The 19,797-nt window shown below is 40.0% G+C and overlaps 1 protein-coding gene and 1 pseudogene across 2 annotated transcripts in view; one reads left to right on the forward strand and one right to left on the reverse strand.

Moving 5' to 3' along the window:
- The first annotated feature begins 202 nt into the window (after nucleotides 1-202).
- Nucleotides 203-19,797, forward strand: part of KCNMB4 (potassium calcium-activated channel subfamily M regulatory beta subunit 4) — a 63,463-nt gene continuing 43,868 nt past the window's right edge. The window contains exon 1 of one of the 2 annotated variants that reach the window (XM_089921014.1): nucleotides 203-639. In XM_089921014.1, the coding sequence (XP_089777140.1) occupies nucleotides 304-639 (336 nt within the window). In that variant the 5' untranslated portion in view covers nucleotides 203-303. The remainder of the gene's footprint in view (nucleotides 640-19,797) is intronic. The other variant, XM_022571541.3, reaches the window with a different exon arrangement.
- On the reverse strand, nucleotides 8,755-9,625 carry LOC111173745 (hypoxanthine-guanine phosphoribosyltransferase pseudogene; annotated as a pseudogene).

Genomic DNA, 19,797 nt, shown 5'->3' on the forward strand with positions numbered 1-19,797 from the left:
GGGGGCGCTGGAGGCAGGAGCCGCCCGAGCGCTCCGAGCGCCCGAGGGTGCAGGAGGCTCTGAAACCGCGGCAGCGCCGCGAGCCTCCGGGGCACGGGCGGCGGCTGGGCGGGGAGGTTGGGGGGGCGCTGCCGCCGCCGGGGGCGTCGCCGGCCTCAGCCCCTTTGTTCTCGCGCGCTCCCCCTGGCCGCCCACTCCCCTGCTGTCGCGCGGCGGCGGCTCCTCCCGCCCGAGGCAGTCGGGCTCTGCGCCGGGGGCGGGAGGGGGCGGGGGGAGCGTGCCTGCCGCCGGGAGTGGGGGGCGATGGCGAAGCTCCGGGTGGCTTACGAGTACACGGAAGCCGAGGACAAGAGCATCCGGCTCGGCTTGTTTCTCATCATCTCCGGCGTCGTGTCGCTCTTTATCTTCGGTTTCTGCTGGCTCAGTCCCGCGCTGCAGGATCTGCAAGCCACGGCGGCCAACTGCACGGTGCTGTCGGTGCAGCAGATCGGCGAGGTGTTCGAGTGCACCTTCACCTGTGGCGCCGATTGCAGGGGCACCTCGCAGTACCCCTGCGTCCAGGTCTACGTGAACAACTCCGAGTCCAACTCCAGGGCGCTACTGCACAGCGACGAGCACCAGCTCCTGACCAACCCCAAGGTAAGGACGCCCCATGAGGGATGCCTCGCTCCTGCGGAGATCTTGAGGTTTGGGGGGAGCATCAGTGTTAGACCCTTCGCGGGGTGGCTCGGAGTATGCTCGCGTTACCAGGAGGCGACGAGGCTTTGCAGGCTATACTCAAACCAGGAGTAAATACATCGGGGAGCCCCGGGACCCCCGGTTCTTCAGGCGGGTTTGTGCACGGCGACCCGTGCGTGGTGCCCGGAGGCTTTCTTTACACACCTGTCTTGCCTGGTCCCAGATTTTGAGGCCTTGGCCCAGCTTAGGTTAGGGCCCTAGAGGGTTGACTTTGGAGAAATGCAAGGAGCCGAAAGTTAACTTTTCCTCCGGTTAAAGCCAGTGCGTAGCGGGGATACACCTACTCCGGCGCATGGTCAAGGTCCGAGCTCCACTGGCCGCGTCCAGAACTCGTCTTGGGAGGTGCAGGGAGTCTTTTAGCCCCTTGAAAGGTGTTAGAGGTTTCCTTGCCTTTTAACTCTTGACAGACGTTTTTAACTTGTGGTCCAAAGATGAACTTTCGTGGGTCGACAAACGACGTGGAATCAAACGCGAAATTCTGCGTAGATCCATTTTGGGCGGGTACGGCGGACTCCTAGTTTTCATGAAATAGATTGTCAGAAGGGTCTAGAGGCAGCCTAGTGACTCCTAGGCTCTGTGCGTCTAGAAACAATTGGGAGCCACCTGGGAAACGGTAAAACTTTCTGAAAATAGAAAACCGTCCGTGAAATGTACCGAATATTCCTTCCTTTGCAACTTTTTTAGTTCTCACAAGCAAAAACGAAAAAACCTGGTTAAGACTCGAGGGATGGAGAGCAGAGAGAGGGACGCTCAGAAAACTGTTCCCAGTGGAGAAAAAAACTTATAAAAAGCAGTGTCCTCAGTCTGTGAACTAATTGAGCTTTGTAGTGCACCTGATTTTGCAAGAAGGCTTTTCTTTCTTCTCTTGGCCTTTTTTGCTCTTCTTGTTGCTTAACTATCAAAGTAAAGATGTGTATCTTCTTTAAAGTTACTGGCATTTTCCCTCTTTGTGAGAGCAGTGCTTGAAGATCAAGCAAGAAAGCTGTCCATAAGGGAATGAGTCTTGTGTACACAGGAACAACTTTAAGTGTGACAGGATATAATTATATCAATCCAAAAAAAGAATTCTATCTCAATAGTTTACAAGTATTTAAAATAAGCTTATCATTTCTCTACAGTAAACCTCTTGTTCTTGTCTCCTAAATAGTAAAATCTTGAATTGGGGAAATTTTAAAAAGGGAATTCCTTTAAAGAAAAATATATGACTTCTCTTAAAAAAGATGCTCTTGCTGACAAACGAAGAGGACCTTAAAAATGAAGATAATATATAAGCAGTAAATATAGAAGTACAGAATTTAGATAGAGTATAATGTTCAAAGTCTTGAAGAAGCAATAATGTTTCAAAGACAAATGTTGTAAATTGATCTGCTCAACGCTCAGGAATTTCAAAACAAATTGCAGGGTTTTAGAAACATCACTTTTTTCAGGATTAAATCATTAATATAAAAGAAAGGTGTCAAAAAGAAATAGTGATTTAGAAATTATATGGTAGTTCATCATTTAAAAGGTGTTGTTATAATTGGTGAAACATTGCTAATTAGTTTAAGATTGTGGTTCAGGCACTAATAAATTACATACACGTTTTTCAGTCAGTGGCTAATATCTAATCAAGACATTGAGAAGGTAGAATTTACTACATAAAGGCTGTTTCACAATTTCCAGGTAATTTTGAAGGATCTGACAAAAAAAATAAATTGGGATTTAGGACATAGATTTTTAAATCACTTGGAAGGAGTGGTAATGCTTTATATGTAATCCTAGGATTTGATATTTCTCTCTTTTTGTTGCAAATAATCAGTTTTCTCCCAGTGCCAGTTTGGATCCTGGCAACAATCGTTTTGAAGAAGTATCTGAACAAAATAAGATTTTATAAAGTAAAGTATACAAGAAATGACAGAACTGCAGAAAGATATGTTAATGTTACAGAAAATGATGAACAACATTCAATTTAGTCAAGGTTTCCTCGGCCAAAGCAGTATATATCTCTTTATCCAAATTATGATTGCATCGTACCATTTATAGAGCATAAGTATGTTCTTTTGCAGTCACTTTTTGACTTTTGAGCAATGAAGTGCTCAATTTGGAAATTCTCGTAAGCAATTAGTGATGGAAAAATTCAGCTCAACCAAAATATTGTGCCAGAGTCCAGTATGTAAGCAGAATGTTTCCACAGTGCCTTTGCAATTAGGCAATACCCACAGCCCGTTGCTGTTGCATCTACCCAGACCTTACCTTTTTATTGAAGGCCTGGGTGCCCCACCCATTCTCTTTGTAGAATGTCTAGATTCCCTACAGTGTCATGGATCCTAATCACCTTCAACTTTCTCTTCTTCATGGCCCACTACCACAAGAAGCCATTTGGGAAATCTCTTTTTAGGAAAAGAGAACAAGGACTTTCTCCCCTCCCTTGAGTTCGCTGCATTAGATACAGTAAAAAGCAGGGAAGGGGAAAGAATATTGCACATATCTAACATCTTAAGCCATAGACTACTAAAGAAGACAGTGTGAATAAATTTGACCTTTGACTAATAATTTCTTTAAAATATCTTTAAGTCCTATTCAACTTCTGTTTTGAGTCATATCCTTGTTTCTGAAGCAATCACTGTATTCAGCCATGTAATACAGTACTCAAGTCGGTTATCCTAATTATCCAGTCAAGTCCTAATTATCCACAGGGCAAGGATCTGCTCTTTGAATTGACCGTAGCCAAATCGAAATTTGGGGTCAGCTTCCTCTGACTACTGTTCTCATCACTGCCTTATCTCTTTGTGACTAGCAGGTGTGCGTGCTAAGAGGTTTGGTTCCCATCCATGGCCATACATTAGAATCGCTGGGGGAACTTTAAAAAGACATTCGGGGGGGGGGGGGCATCCCTGGTGGCGCAGTGGTTGAGAGTCCGCCTGCCGATGCAGGGGACACGGGTTCGTGCCCCGGTCCGGGAAGATCCCACATGCCGCGGAGCGGCTGGGCCCGTGAGCCATGGCCGCTGAGCCTGCGCGTCCGGAGCCTGTGCTCCGCAACGGGAGAGGCCGCAACAGTGAGAGGCCCGCGTACCGCAAAATTAAATAAATAAATCCTGGGGAGTTCCCTGGCAATCCAGTGGTTAGGACTCCATGCTTTCACTGCCGAGGGCCTGGTTCAATCCCTGGTCAGGGAACTAAGATTCCGCAAGTTGCGTGGCACGGCCAAAAAAACAAAAAAAAAAGATAAAAAGAAATTCTGATGCCTGGGTCCAGCCTTCACAGATTCAGACTTGGTCTTGGGTGGGTCCTGGGCATGATGTTTTTTAAAAAGTTCTACAAGTAATTCTAGTCTGTAGACAGAGTAAAAATAAACACTGGCTTAGAAAATGTCCTCATCTGTTGTGCAAGAAAAGTAAAATAAGAACTGAAAGGGTTCATTGTGATTAATATTTGTGTGTTTGGGTTAAAAGATGTTACTGATCCTACTGAATATAGGGAGTTGGTTTGAAAGGGGGGACTCAAATTCTGAAGGAAGAGAATCATTTAAAATTAGTTTAATGTAAATGAAACGAACTTACGCAGTTCCAAACATTTAAAATTGGTTTAATGTAAATGAAATGAGCTTGTGCAGTTCCAAACATTTGCTTTTGCCTCGTTGGTTACATTGGATTGCAAAGAAAAGATGAATTTTTAAAACCAGCCTCTTGTATATGGAACAAGAGAGAGCAGGTGATTAGAGGCAATATGTTTTATTTTTGAGTTTTTTTCTTTCTCTGATATGAAAAACCTAGAAAGAGAGGACAAACGTCTATTTCTAAGAAACCAGTACTACTGTAAAAGTAAGAGAAACGCATTCAAGAGAATAAAAACTTAGGCAAGAACTAGAAGAGGCTTCAGGCTTTAAGTATATACCCTGAAATTGGATGTAATGAACTACAGGGAATTGTGGCTTAGTTACCTTCTTGGTATCCTACACATCCATACTAGAGTGCCTCTCCCCCCAGCACACACACACTTCCTGTGTAGATGGTGTGGTCTGCTGGGGTTAATTTATGAACTCCATCCTTGAATTAAACGTGCAATACTTTGTGCTCTAGGGAGGTCCATCACATCAAAACTAAGTAATAAAGGGCTCATCTGAATTGTGACAGCTTGTCTATAGTCTTTATTTCTCCATGAAAAAGTGGCTTACTATGGTTGTTTTTCCTCTGGTGATGATATGAAGTAATACTGGGGATGTACATAAAATTTAATTCCACAAATACTTCTTCAGCATCTATTATGATCAGGGAACTGGGCAAAAAACAGGAAGACATACAAAGATGAGTTCATTCATTTAACAAATATTTATTAAGTGCCACTTTGTGCTGTGTGTGTGTGTGTTTCCAGGTTCTAGGACTGGAATAGAGATCAGGCTGGAACCCAGGGCACAAAGATCAGAGCCCTGGGGGTAAGACAGGAGAGTAAATTGGGGCCAGTAATGCAAAAGTCCTTGACAGATAGGATGGGTTTGGTGGACATTGGGAAGCCATGGTAGGAAGAGTAATGCCCCCTACCAAGGATGTCCACACCCTAACCCCCAGAACCTGTGAATATCTTATGTTACACAGCAGAGGGGAATTAAGTTTGCAGATGAGTGAAGCTTGCTAATCAGCTGACCTTAAGATAGGGAGATATCCTGGTGGGCCAAGTATAATCACAAGGGTCCTTAAATGTGGAGGAGGAGGTCAGAGGGATGCAATTTGAAGAAGGCTCAACTGACTGTTGCCAGCTTTGAATACAGAAGGAGGACACAAGCCAAAGAATGCAGGCAGTCCCCTTTTCCAAGGGAGTGGGAAAAGGCAAGAAAATGGATTCTTTCTTAGAGCCTTCAGAAAGGAATATAGCCCAGCTGGTGTCTTGATATTAGTTCAGTGAGACCCATTTTGGAATTCTGACCTTCAGAATTGTAAGATAGTACATTTGTGTTGTTTTGAGCCACTAAATTTATGCTATAACAGCAATAGGAAACTAATACAGAAGTCAAGGAAGGCTTTTGAGTAGGTGACTAATATGATAAGATATTTGAAAACTTGGTCAGATAATATCCACTTATATTATGGCTCTTTAGAAACAATCTAATCTGTAGGCTGCTAGGATTTTCCTGTCTGAGATTACTTATCATAAAATCCTTCCCTGACATCCATTTGTGGATGCTTTTATGAAGTTCCCAATTATTTGTAAGAACTCCCAAAATTATGTATCTCAAACTCTAATCAGAAACTTTTTACTTTTATAAGAGAGATTTGTGATGTTACAATATATTTCAGTTAAAGTTTGGAGGAAAAATGCATATATTTTTTCACAAACTTGCCTCAGAATTATAAAGATTTTTACAAGTTGTCAATTTTGTTTATCTAAAATGTTTTTGCTACTCATTTATGAATGAAGATGTCAAGTTTTATTTACCTTGGGTTTAAAATTTTTTTCCCCGTCTTTAGCAGAATTTCATATTGAGTTCCTAGATAAACAGTACATTTATATTACAATTATCATAAATATTCGCAGTAAAATACTGAACAGAATGGTTTTTACTATTACATATGTTTCTTACTATTCCTCATGCTGTGCCTTTAGTATTCTCTAGGTCACATAAATCAATGCGTAAAAATTTGTACTTTTGAGTTTTAGTAATACCCTCTTTTCTTTTAAAATAAACACTTATAAAATTGAAAACTGGAATTCCCTGGTGGTCCAGTGGTTAGGACTCGGTGCTTCCACTGCAGGAGGCACAGTTTCAGTCCCTGGTCAGGGAACTAAGATCCCACAAGCCATGTGGCATGGCCAAAAGAAAAGGCGGAGGGAACTATGTGCTTATTAAATTATTTAAATTTATGATCATTTTTGTAAATAAACTAATCAAACAAACTTGTTAAATGTATTTGCTTGGTTGAGTAGCAGAGTCCAGCAGATTGGGTCACTAGAAGTTCTCTGTATACTGAAGCACATGTGAAGAAATATCCATTCATCTAAATTCTTCTGTGCCATTCATCTAACTGATGCAGTAGACCAAATGGACTTTGAAACCTTATCCAATGTCCAATTTACTAGTTGTAATCTAACAATATTGCAGCAGCATATATTGATGTTGTATCTCATTAGCAGAAATTAAATCCTAGAAAATTACATTCTAAATCCTAGGAGTTTAATCCAGTTTTTCCTGTGTAATAAATATATTTATACAATTGTCTTTATCGACACAACTTTATTTTAAGATAGTTCTTAAGAATGGAAAACCAGACAGTAATACTGCTTAGTGAGAGTAAGATCTATTCTGATTATAATTACCTCTGTTTCCTCTGTTACAAGGAGAAAAATGGCAAAAGAAAATCATCTTTATCTCTCTAACACCAGCTTCTGTTCTGGAATCTTTTGTTTCTATCAATAGTATCATTATTCTCTGGTATTAATACATTATCAATTTTCACTGCCACTATCCTGGTCAAAGATATTATCATTTGCTTTGATTATTACAGTATCTCTTTACTAATCTCCTTATATCTAGTCAATTTCTTCCTCCAAACCAATGGTTCTCAAAGTGTGAGCAGTGGATGAGAAGCATCAGCATCATCTGTGAACTTGTTAGAAATGCACATTCTCAAGTCCCATCCTAGACGCATTGAATCAGAAATTTCACCCTAATTTCTGATTTAGTGGTTCTGTGTTGAATTCAAGAATTTATACAGTAAAAAAAGTATATAACTTCCAAGCTAATAAGTGGGGAAAATGAAATAATATAAAGCAAGCCATTTTAAAAAAGTGCAGTGAAAGAAAGTAAAAAGAATGTAGACAGGTAGAATAAATTTAAAAAAAAAAGATAGTAGATTTAAACCCAAATTTATAATTATATTAAATATAAATGGACTAACTCTTACAATTAAAAGGTAGAGATCATAGACTGGAAAACATACAAACATCAACCCCCCAAAAAAATGAAGAAAGAAAAGCTGGAGTACTTGTATTATATGAAATACAATAGACTTTGAAGCAAAAAAATGTTACTAGAGATAAAAAGGGACATTTCATAATTATAAAAGTTAATTCAACAAAATATAACAATTGTATATTGGGGAGTACCTAAAAATATAACCTTGAAATACATAAAAACAAAAAAATTAAAGCAGAAATATGTAGAAATATCTCAAGGGAGAAATATACAAGTCTATCACGATGAGAGATTTTTAACACACCTCTGTTTGTAACTGATAAACAATCAGACAAAAGCAATATCAATACACATCCAGCAGATTTGAATAACATGTTTAACAACTGACCCAACTGACATATATAAAATAGTATATCCAGTAGCAGCAGAGTGCACATCGTTTCAAGTGCCCGCATAACATTTCCCCAAACTGATCACATTCTGGGCCATAAAGAAAGCCTTCACAAATTTCATAGCAGTGAAATAATAAAGATTATATCCTCAGTGAAATTAAGCTAGAAATGATTAAATTTTACTGAGAGACATAGAAGATGTGGGAAATTCATTAGAGAAAGAGTGACCTTATGAATAAATGGTGCTTGAGCAATTAGCTCTATGTAAAAAAGAAATAAAATGTGATACATGGGGCTTCCCTGGTGGCGCAGTGGTTGAGAGTCCGCCTGCCGATGCAGGGGACGTGGGTTCGTGCCTCGGTCCGGGAGGATCCCACGTGCCGCGGAGCGGCTGGGCCCGTGGGCCATGGCCGCTGAGCCTGCGCGTCCAGAGCCTGTGCTCCGCAACGGGAGAGGCCGCAGCGGTGAGAGGCCCGCGTACCGCAAAATAAACCACAAAAAACAAAAACTATTCTTCTCTTTAAATGTTTCTTACAGATACAATTTCAATATTTTCATTCAATAGTGGTGTGGTTTAAGAGATTTTTCATTCACAAGTCAAACAATCCACCCAAAGGGAACTGATAGTCTGTAGGTTCATAGTGCAAATAAAGAGTTTGGGAATGAAGCAACTGACTTTTCTAAAGTACAAAACAGATAAAATTCTTAGAAGATACATTCAATAAGCTCTACTAAGCAACTGGCCACAGAACTAGAACATTTGATAATTTTCCTGGTGAATTCAATGGGATTCCAGATGTTTCCAAACTCAACATGAACTCTCATCTTCAGCTTTGTATTTTGCTTTTCCAGTTTTGCTAATGACACAAACATGATTCAAATCCCTGAAGTATTCATTATAGTCAAGGGCATATCCTACAACAAACTTGTCTGGAATTTCAAGTCTAACAAAGTCTGGTCTATATCCAACACTTCGAGGGATCCTTTTCACCAGCAAGCTTGCAACCTTGACCATCTTTGGATTATGCTGCTTGACCAAGGAAAGCAAGGTTTGCATTGTTTAGTGTCAATTGTATCTTCAACAATCAAGACATTCTTTCCAGTTAAGGTTGAGAGATCATCTCCACCAATTACTTTTATGTCACCTGTTGACAGGTGACATAAAGATAAAATCTACATTTTATCTACATAAATTTTATCTACATAAATCTTTATCTACATAAAGATAAAATCTACAGTCATAGGTATAGATCTATCACTATTTCTGTTTCAGTGCTTTGATGTAATCCAGCAGATCAGCAAAGAATTTATAGCCCCCCCTTGAGCACACAGAGGGCCTCGATGTGATAGCCTTCCATCTCCTTCATCACATCTTGAGCCAGCCGTTCAGTCCTGTCCATAATTAGTCCATGAGGAATAAACACCTTTTCCAAATCCTCAGCATAATGATTAGGTCTACAACATAAATCTAGGTCATAACCTGGTGCATCATCACTAATCACAACGCTGGGGCTGCGAGTCACCATAACGGAGCTGGCTGGCGCGGGCTGATGGCAGTCTGCTATTTTTTTTAATTAATTTTTATTGGAGTATAGTTGATTTACAATGTTGTGTTAGTTTCTGCTGTACAGCAAAGTGTGGGCTACTTTAATAGGAACCTCATAACAGTAACCTAAACAAAGGAACTACTAGGTTTTTTTCTTTTGTAAATGTATGAGCTTGTAAGCAGTCTGTGGGGCTGTGCCGTTCTGATCTGGAAGGTCATTCAAACACCCAGTTTCTTACTGTCTTGTTGCTCTAACCGTCCCTTAACATGGTTTTCCTAACTTCATCACGTCTGCCTTTTAGGCAGTGAGAAGAGTGAAAGAGAAAAATAAAAGTCAGGCAGCTTCCTTTAAAATATATATATATATATATTTCAAATATTGTAATATTTGCCCTTTTAACGTGTACAGGTTTTTGGTATATTCACAGAGTTGTGCAACCATCATGACTAATTCCAGAATATTTCCATTCCTCCCAAAAGGAATCCCAATTCCTCCAGCTTGGTCATGGTATATAATCCTTTTTATATGTTCCAGGATTTAGTTTAACAGCATTTTGTTGAAGATTTTTGCATCTATATTCATAAGGTATATTGTTGTGTAGTTTTCTTGTGATATCTTTGTCTGCTTTTGGTATCATAATAACAGAATGAGCTGGGATGTATTACCTCTTCTTCTTTTTTTGGCAGAAGGGTTTATGATTTTGCACCATGGTCAAGTGGGATTTATTTTAGGAATGCAAGGTTGGTTAAACATAATAAAATCAATGTAATACAACATATTAATAGAATAAATGACAAAAATCACATGCATGTATATGCAGGAAAAATGTTTGACAAAATCCTTCCTTGACTTAAAAAATCAACAAACTAGGGATAGAAGGGAACTTTGTCAACCTGATAAAGGGAAACTATGAAAAACCCACAACCAATATCATACTTAATGATGAGAGACTGAAAGTTTTCCCCTAAGATCAGGAACAAGACAAGGATGTCCACTCCTGCCACTCACGTTCAATATTGTAGTATAGGTTTTAGTCAGGACAATTAGGCAAGAAAAAGAAACAAAAGACAGCCAGATTGGAAAGGAAGAAATAAAAGTATCTCTATTCACAAATCACATGATCTTGTATATAGAAACTCCTGGAGAATCCCCTAAAAAAAAAAAAAAAGCTATTGGACCTAGTAAATTCAGCAAGATTGCAGGATACAAAGTCAATATACAAAAATCAATTATATTTTTGTACACTAGCAATGAACAATCCAAAAGTAAAATTAAGAACACAATTCTGTTTACAGTAGCATCAAAATAATCATATACTTAGGAATACATTTGACAAATTTAACAGAAGAATGTAAGACTTGTACCCTTACTACAAAACACTATTGAAAGAAATTAAAGAAAAACTAATTAAAGATAACCTTTGTTCATAGATTGGAAGACTGAATATTGTAATATGATGGCAACACTCCCCAAATTGATCTATAGATTCATTATAATTCCTATAAAAAACTCACCTGGATTTTCTTTGTCAGAAGTTGACCAGCTAATCCTGAAATTCAGATGAAAGTACAAGGGACCCAGGATAACCAAAACAATCTTGAAAAAGGAGAACAAAATTGGAAGACTCACACTTTCCAATTTTAAAACTTACTAGAAAGCTATAGTAATCAGGACTGTGTGGTACTGGCATAAGGAATAGATTCCAAATCTATGGAATAGAGCTGAGAGTCCAGAAATAAATGTATACATTTATAAGTAATTGATTTTGACAAGGGTGTCAAGAGCATTCAACAGAAAAAAAAGTCTTTTTAACCAGTGGTGCTGGAACAACTGTTTATACACATGCAAAGGAGTGAAGTTGGACTTCTACTTCACACCATATACAAAAATTAATTCAAATTGATGAGAGACCTAAATATAAGAGCTAAAACTATAAAGCTCTTAGAAGAGAGCATAGGTGTACATCTTTATGCCTTTGAATTAGGCACAGTTTCTTAACATGACACAAAAAGCATAAGCAATCAAAGGAAAAATAGGTAATTGGACATAATCAAAATTTTAAAATGTTTGTGCTTTGAAGAATACCATCAAGAAGGTGAAAAGACAAACACAGAATGAGAGGAAATATTTGCACATCTGGTAAGGGTTGAATATCCAGGATATATAAAGAACCTTTACAACTCAATAACAATAATAACAAAAAGACAAATAACCCAATTTATAAATAGGCAAAAGTTGGGAACAGATATTTTTCCAAAGAAGGTATACAAATGGCCAACAAGCACATGAAAATATGTTCAACATCATTAGTCATTAGGGAAATGCAAATCAAAACCACAATAAGAGGGCTTCCCTGGTGGCGCAGTGGTTGAGAGTCTCCCTGCCGATGCAGGGGACACGGGTTCGTGCCCCGGTCCGGGAAGATTCCACATGCTGCCGGAGCCTGTGCTCCGCAACGGGAGAGGCCACAGCAGTGAGAGGCCCGCGTACCGCAAAAAAAAAAAAAAAAACACAATAAGATACCACTTTCAACCCACTAGAAGACTATTAAAAAATAAAAGACAATAACAAGTTTTGGTGAGGGTGTGGAGAAATTAGAATCCTCATACATTGTTGGTAAGAATGTAAAAGATTTGCAGCTGCTTTGGAAAACAGTTGACTGTTCCTCAAAAAGTTAAACAGAATTACATATGACCCAGCAACTCCATTCCTAGGTATATACCCAAAAGAAATGAAAACACATGTCCACACAAAAACTTGTACATTACTATTTGTAGTAGCATTATTTATAACAGCCAAAATGTGGAAATAAATCAAACGTTCATCAACTGACAAATGGACAAACAAAATGTGCTATATCCATGCAAGGAATTTTATTTGGCTATAAGAAGGAATGAAGTGTTGATACATGCTACAACATGATTGAAAACGTGCCAAGTGTGAGAAGTCAGCCACAGAAGATCACATATTATACAATTCCATTTACATGAAATGTCTAGAGTAGGGAAATCTATAGGATGATTGGGAATGATAGCTAAAGGGTACATATATGGTGTGTTCTTGGGGTGATTAAAACATCCTAAAATTGATTGTGGCAGTGGTACACCTCTGTGAATCCACTTAAAAACATTGAATTATACACTTTAAAGGGGTGAATTGAATGGCATGTCAGTTATATTTCAGTAAAGCTCTTACCAAAAAATAATGTTGATGGGAGATTTACTTTGCAAATTTGGCATTTCAAATAACTTGTAAAGAGGTTAAAACTTCCCTACTATTTGGAAAAATATGTACCTTAAAATATTAATTTTCCAAATAAAATTTATTTGCAAAATACTCAAAAATTATTTAGAAAATTTTTAGTTAAAATAAAATTATAATTTTGATGGAACACATTTTGAATGTACAAAAATAAACTATGAAAGTACTAAAAATATAGATGAATATTTACATAATTTGGGCAGTGGGCAAAGCCTTTCTAAGGCTAACAAGAGCAAAAATCATAAAAGAATACACTCATTTATTTAATGACATAGTAAGAAAAACTTATATTTTTTAAAAAACATTAAAATTGAAAGAAAAATGACAAATTTGGGAGAATATTTGCACCATGGTAGAGCAATAATTCAAAACTCATTATGTGAAGCTGTCTTAGCAATAAATGATCATCTCTTCTGTATAAGACTAGGTGTGATGGTTAATTTTCTGTGTCAATTTGACTGGAGCTAAGGGATGCCCAGATAGCTGGTAAAACATTATTTCTGTAATGAGAGAAATCCCAGAAATGTTACTTTAAAATAAATGCTCTGTGGAGCACACAGGGCACGACTAGAGAATACAGCTGAGAGGATCAGTGTGTTGGAGATGAAGGTACCGACTTGAGAAAACCACAGTGTGTTGTACCTGTATACCTGCCTCACCCATACCAGTTTACGTTGCCACAGTACTGAAGGAATGGAAAGCCTCTTCTACGGTTCGTGTTCCAGGCACCACCTTAGGTTTCAGTAATTGTGTTCGTGGCAGAGGTGCACACATAGCAGACCTTTAGAAGCTGCCTGGTAGAGTGGGAAAGGCTGCAGTGTTGAAATCGAGGTACCTACACCTGAATCTAGGTGTGCACCTCTGGGCCAGTCACTCAACCTTTTTTCTTAAACAATCCCTCAATTTTCTTTTTCTTTTTTTAAAAAATTTATTTATTTTATTTTTGGCTGCGTTGGGTCTTCGTTGCTGCAAGCGGGCTTTCTCTAGTTGCGCCGAGCAGGGGCTGCTCTTCGTTGTGGTGCGCGGGCTTCTCATCGCGGTGGCTCCTCTTGTTGTGGAGCACGGGCTCTAGGCTCACGGGCTTCAGTAGTTGTGGCACGTGGGTTCAGTAGTTGTGGCTCACGGGCTTAGTTGCTCTGCGGCATGTGGGATCTTCCTGGACCAGGGCTCGAACCCGTGTCCCCTGCATTGGCAGGCAGATTCCCAACCACTGTGCCACCAGGTAAGCCCCCAATCACTCAACCTCTTGATCCTCAGTTTCTTCACAGACTGAGGATTATTGATGATACAGGTTATAGATAATATATGGATAAATATGATCCAAGAAGGTATAATTGATTAATACTTGTGGAATAAATAAACCTTGGCATTTGCATTTTTAAATAATTACTGAGACATCAAGTAGGGAAAATTTCACGGGCAAGGAAAGGGTTTAGGGAATTTGTCACAAACTTTGTAATATCGAGACAACAGCTTAGTTTCTGGTATCTCAATATTTCCAACTCTCCATTCCTTAATCTTCATAGCTGGTAGGAAAATACCTACTTGTACAAATCTTCTACCGGTTGCATTATTTTAAAATATCTGTAGAATCATTAATTCAACAGATGTTTATGGAGGACCTGCACGTGGCAGGCACACTATTCTAGGTTCTGGGGAGGCAGTGGTAAAAGAAATCCCTGCTGGGTTGGAGCTTACTTTCTGTGTAGTTGTCGGAGGTCTTTACACAGTACTGGGTGTGTGTGTGTGTGTGTGTGTGTGTGTGTGTGTGAGCATGTGCATGCACTTACTGCTTAGTTCCGAGGTGACATCCACCTCCTCCATCCATTGAGCTTTCTTTCTCCCATGCCCATGTGAAGTACTGAATGTCTGTTTTCTCCTGGTTGATGTCAAGCACCTTGCCCTTTAGTGTTTTTCAACAGATACTTATTTGATTTTGCAGAGCCGCTAAGTGGAAAATTAACAACACAAATTTATGGCATTAAAATTTTGCAGAGCTTCAAAATTTCCATTGGAGGGAGTTCCCTGGTGGCCTAGTGGTTAGGATTCTGGACTTTCGCTGCCATGGCCCCGGTTCAATCCCTGGTCAGGGAGCTGAGATTGAGATCCCACAAGCCAAGCAGCACGGCAAAAAATTTTAAAAATAAATTCCCATTGGAGATTTATTGAGCATGTTCAGGGAATGCAGAATATTTTTTCAGAAAGACAAGTTCAGATATGAATACTCAGCAAGTTTAGTTACCAAAGAAATGCTCTCCAAAAACACAAAATTAGAAACAAAAATGAGGGAATAACTGTAAATATAGGAAAAGTTAAAATAATTTCAAGTGAATACTTTGATCAAATACAATGCCAGTAAATTTGAAACCATAGGATGATATGGTAATTCTCTAGGATAATACAAACTTCCAAACTAAACAATCTAATAGTGATTAAAAAAAAAAAAATAGACGAATTACCATAGAGGAAATGGAGAAAGTTCTCAATAAGACTACTATTGGGACTCCTCTGTCCCAATCCCTTTTGGCATCCAGAAACAACTGTATTTAACTATTTTTGTTTTCTGTTTTTCCTCGTATTTACCTCCATGTTTCTAAACAGTAAGCTCTGTGATGTATATATTTTATTTTTTTGATTTTTGTTTGTTTTTATTGGAGTATAGTTGCGTTACACTGCTGTGTCGGTTTGATATATATATTTTAGACACAATTGCCTGCCTATGATTGAATCTGAGGATTTAGCTTTCTTACACCATCCCATTCCATCTCATTTTCCCCCCCTTCATCCTTTAAATATCATAATTTTTGGCTAAATTAGCATTGAGTGCTTAACTTATTTTTACTATGTATTGTTCGTGGGTTTTTTTGTTTGTTTTTTTGCGGTACGCGGGCCTCTCACTGTTGTGGCCTCTCCCGTTGCGGAGCACAGGCTCCGGACGTGCAGGCTCAGCGGCCATGGCTCATGGGCCCAGCCGCTCCGCGGCATGTGGGATCTTCCTGGACCGGCATGAACCCGTGTCCCCTGCATCGGCAGGCAGACTCTCAACCACTGCGCCACCATGGAAGCCCGTATTGTTCGTTTTTATTGCAACTTTTTATGTTCTTTGAGCTGATAATCATCCCCTTATAATATTTTCTTACTTCCTTGTATACCTTTCCCTTACTTTAACAAAATTCTCCCACAGAATTGTAAAACTCCTTTGCACACTGTTTTTCATATACTTATTCATTATACGTAACTTTTTCATTCTACTTTTTTCTCTTTTAAAAAAACTTACCTGGCATAACTTTTCTGAACTCCTTTAGCCTACTGCCGCAAACCGAACTGGTTGCACCTTAGGCCTGCTCTGTCTCTCCTCTGTTAGGTACTCTGTTTCCTTGACCCCATGCCTTCTTCTTTATACCTTTGCTTTGGTGGAGTGCATCCTCAAGTAGCTTCCTGAGAAAGGGTGCAAGGGAAGTATACCTTTTGGATCTTATGTATGTTCAGAGTTCTGTTTCTGAGGCTTTAACATACTCTAATCTGTTTACTCGAAGTGCAATTTATTATTTGTTACCTAGTGCCCATAAATCAGTGTAGGTCTATACCTCCAACATCATGCCTTTCAAGAGAAATAAACAATCAGGAGTTCTGCTCAAAGTTATGCTCAAACTGAGCTCAAATTTTTTCGTCCATCAAAACTGGTCATAGGCTTCAGGTACTCCCTAGCACACTGCAGAGTACTCCTGGAGGTATGTATGTCTTGGTATGAGAAAAACAAGCCCACATTAACAACTGCACATTAGGACAAGTTGGGGAAAGCCGCAGTACGAAAGAGAAGGTGCGTTGGGAATGCGAGCCATTTTCTTGTGAATCTTATTTGCCTGCAGGACCTGCTTTAGCCCTGAAAACCCCACCTATATGTCTCAGTGGGTCAAATAGCCCAGTATACAATGGATAACATGGTGACTGGGTGTTGCATGTTCAGGCATTTGGTAACAAACCAAGGGTTTCTCAAAAGGAGGATAGTGATTTGTCAAAGAAAGCATGAGTTTGATTTATGCTATCAGAGCTCTCTACAGGCTCCATCTATCCCTCCAATCTGGCACAGACACCTTGGATACCATTGGAGGCCCTGGGCCACAGAAGTCAATCAAGAGAGCTTTCTGTAGCCTGGAGTGCCTGGAGCGGGTTCTCCTGCTCTGCCTGCCACTGAAAGCTGGCAGGTAAATGGGTTACTCAGTAAGGGGTCAGAGGAGCAATCCCAAATGTGGGGAAATGTTTCCTCCAAAGTATAAAGGATCCATCAAGCATTGTGCCTCTTTTTTAGTTTTAAGGAATGAAAGGTACAGCGATCTGTCTTTCACTTTGAAGGGGATATCCAGAAATTCCCTGTGCCACGAGACCCCCAGAAGCAGCACTGAAATAACAGGCCGCTGCATTTCCCACCCTCTGGCACACCTGTACTTTACCAAGGAATCTAGGGCAGTTTGTACTCCCTGATTTCTGATCAGCATGATCTCCTCAATGTAGACAGTATGATGTTCTGTGGGAGGGCGACGGGTCAAGGTCCCTGCACACTAGAGCATGACGTCCAGAGAGAGTTGAGGTAGACCTGGGTAAGACAGTAGTCTACACCGTCTCTGCCAGATAAAAGCAAACTCTCTCTGGTGCTCTCTGTCAAGGATGGAGAAGATAGCATTTGTCAGATCAGTCACCATAGAATAGGCTCTGGAGGTAAGTTTAATTGCTCCAATAAAGAGACTGTATCTGAAACAGCAACTGAAGTAGTTACCACCAATTCATTTAACAATACAGTCATTCTCCAAGACTTGTATGCCTTCTTCAAGAGCCAAATAGGCAAGTTAAACATTAATGTGGTAGGAATCCCCACTCTTGTAATCTCTGTGACTTCCCTAGGGATGCGGTAGTGGTTTATTATTTGGGGAGGAAGGAGGTAGTTTCAGTCATCCACCATAATAGCCTATCTCCATGGGTAAAGGAAGTCAGGGTAGAAATTACAACCAGTGTACGACCAGACCAAGCATGTATATTGCATCTGTAGATTTAGAATATCAACCACAGGAGAGTTCATGGACTCACTGGACCCTTTTTTTAAAAAAAATTTATTTATTTTATTTATTTATTTTTGGCTGCGTTGGGACTTTATTGCTGCGTGTGGGCTTTCACTAGTTGCGGCGAGCAGGGGCTACTCTTCATTGCGGTGGGCAGGCTTCTCACTGCAGTGGCTTCTCTTGTTGCGGAGCACGGGCTCTAGAGGCGTGGGCTTCAGTAGTTGTGGCACACAGGCTCAGTAGTTGTGGCTCGTGGCTCTGGGGCACAGGCTCAGTAGTTGTGGCTCACGGGCTTAGTTACTCCACGGCATGTGAGATCTTCCTGGACCAGGGCTTGAATCCGTGTCCCCTGCATTGGCAGGCGGATTCTTAACCACTGCGACACCGGGGAAGCCCCACTGGACCCATTGTGACGTCAGCTCAGGTCAAAACTCCGTTTTCCCCTGACCCCAGGAGCTCACATTCTGACCACAGTCATACTTAGTGTCCCCAGGGATTAGGATTAGCACAGAGCCAGTGTCCAATAATACTGTAAATGGCTGCCCTTTCCCCACTGCACAGCTACTCTTGTAAATGTTTGCATGTGCTCCTGGGAAAGGGTAGGAGAAGATTTTTAGTAGGCATTACTTGAGGTGCTGCCACAGGTCTTTTTCAAGAATAAGCAGCCTTGCCTTCATTCAAGGAGCTTTAGGTCTGGGGACTGGGTAAGGAGTCCTGTCTTACATCGTGTCATTGGACTCCACTTCATCAAACCTCAGGTTTTTTCTGGTATGTAGATCACGTTGAACCTTAAAGGTTTTCCACATTTTTAGTCCTAGGGGTCCTATGATCTCTTAGTCACTGTCGAAAGCTATCATTGATGGATGAAATCATTTTTATTATGCTCACAAATTCTGTGGGTCATAAATACAGACAGGGCACAATGGGGACAGTTTATCTCTGCCCTATGGTGTCTGAGGTCGTTGTAGACTACTCGGAGGCTGGAGGCTAGAATCATCTGAAGGCTCATTTACTCTCATATCAGAGAGTTGATGTTGGCTGTTGACTGGGGGGCCTTGGTTCCTCTCCACACAGGCCTTTCCATGTGATCTCTCTGCACGGGCTACTTTGGGCTTCCTTACAGCATAGTGTCAGAATTCCAAGGGCACACATTCCCAAGAGAGAGATTCAAGCAGAAGCTATGTCCTCTTTTCTGATTCAGCCTTAGAAGTCACATAGCATCACATACTCTGTAATCACAGTCTCATCCATGTTCTAGGGAAGGGAAACCCACACCTCTGAATAGAGGAGTGTCAATGTCACATTGTAAGAGCATGTAAAATAGGATGGATGTTGGTGCAGCCATCTTTGGAAAATACATTCTGCCACAAATAGGAAGCATCAATTTTTCATCACCCCCATCTATCAATCCTGGTTCTAGGGACTTATGGACAGGGCTTGTTGGTTTCATTCATGCAGAAATGATGTTGTAAATTTCATTAAAAAAAAAATATATATATATACACACACATATATACACATTATGAGCCTATCTGAAGGCATGCATGAGCATTTAAGATGTTTTGTTTCATTTCTGTGTTCTGTGTGGTTGTAAGAGGATTGGCCATCTCCTCAAGGATTTTAAATTATCATCATAAGCCACTGAACAAATTTTTACAGGTACTGCCATGCTTAATAACTATTGAGCTTCTTCCAGATTAAAACTTCTAGTTTTGGTCTGACTTCTATTTAGATTCGACCTCTATTTTTGGCAAAGACACCGTATTTTTATTTTCCAACTCTAGAGCTGAATGAACTATTTTCTCTTGAAAGTGAAATGTTGTTCCAAACTTTTCTCAGTTTTAATAATATCACCAACTTTAGCAGTCTACTTGAATCCAGAAGTTAAATGAATAATGTTACACTACAAAAGTGCAG

Source organism: Delphinapterus leucas, chromosome 11 (assembly GCF_059928025.1).
Source record: "Delphinapterus leucas isolate spDelLeu-1000000601 "Yukka" chromosome 11, BTC_Dleu_Yukka2, whole genome shotgun sequence".
Lineage (NCBI taxonomy): Eukaryota > Metazoa > Chordata > Mammalia > Artiodactyla > Monodontidae > Delphinapterus > Delphinapterus leucas.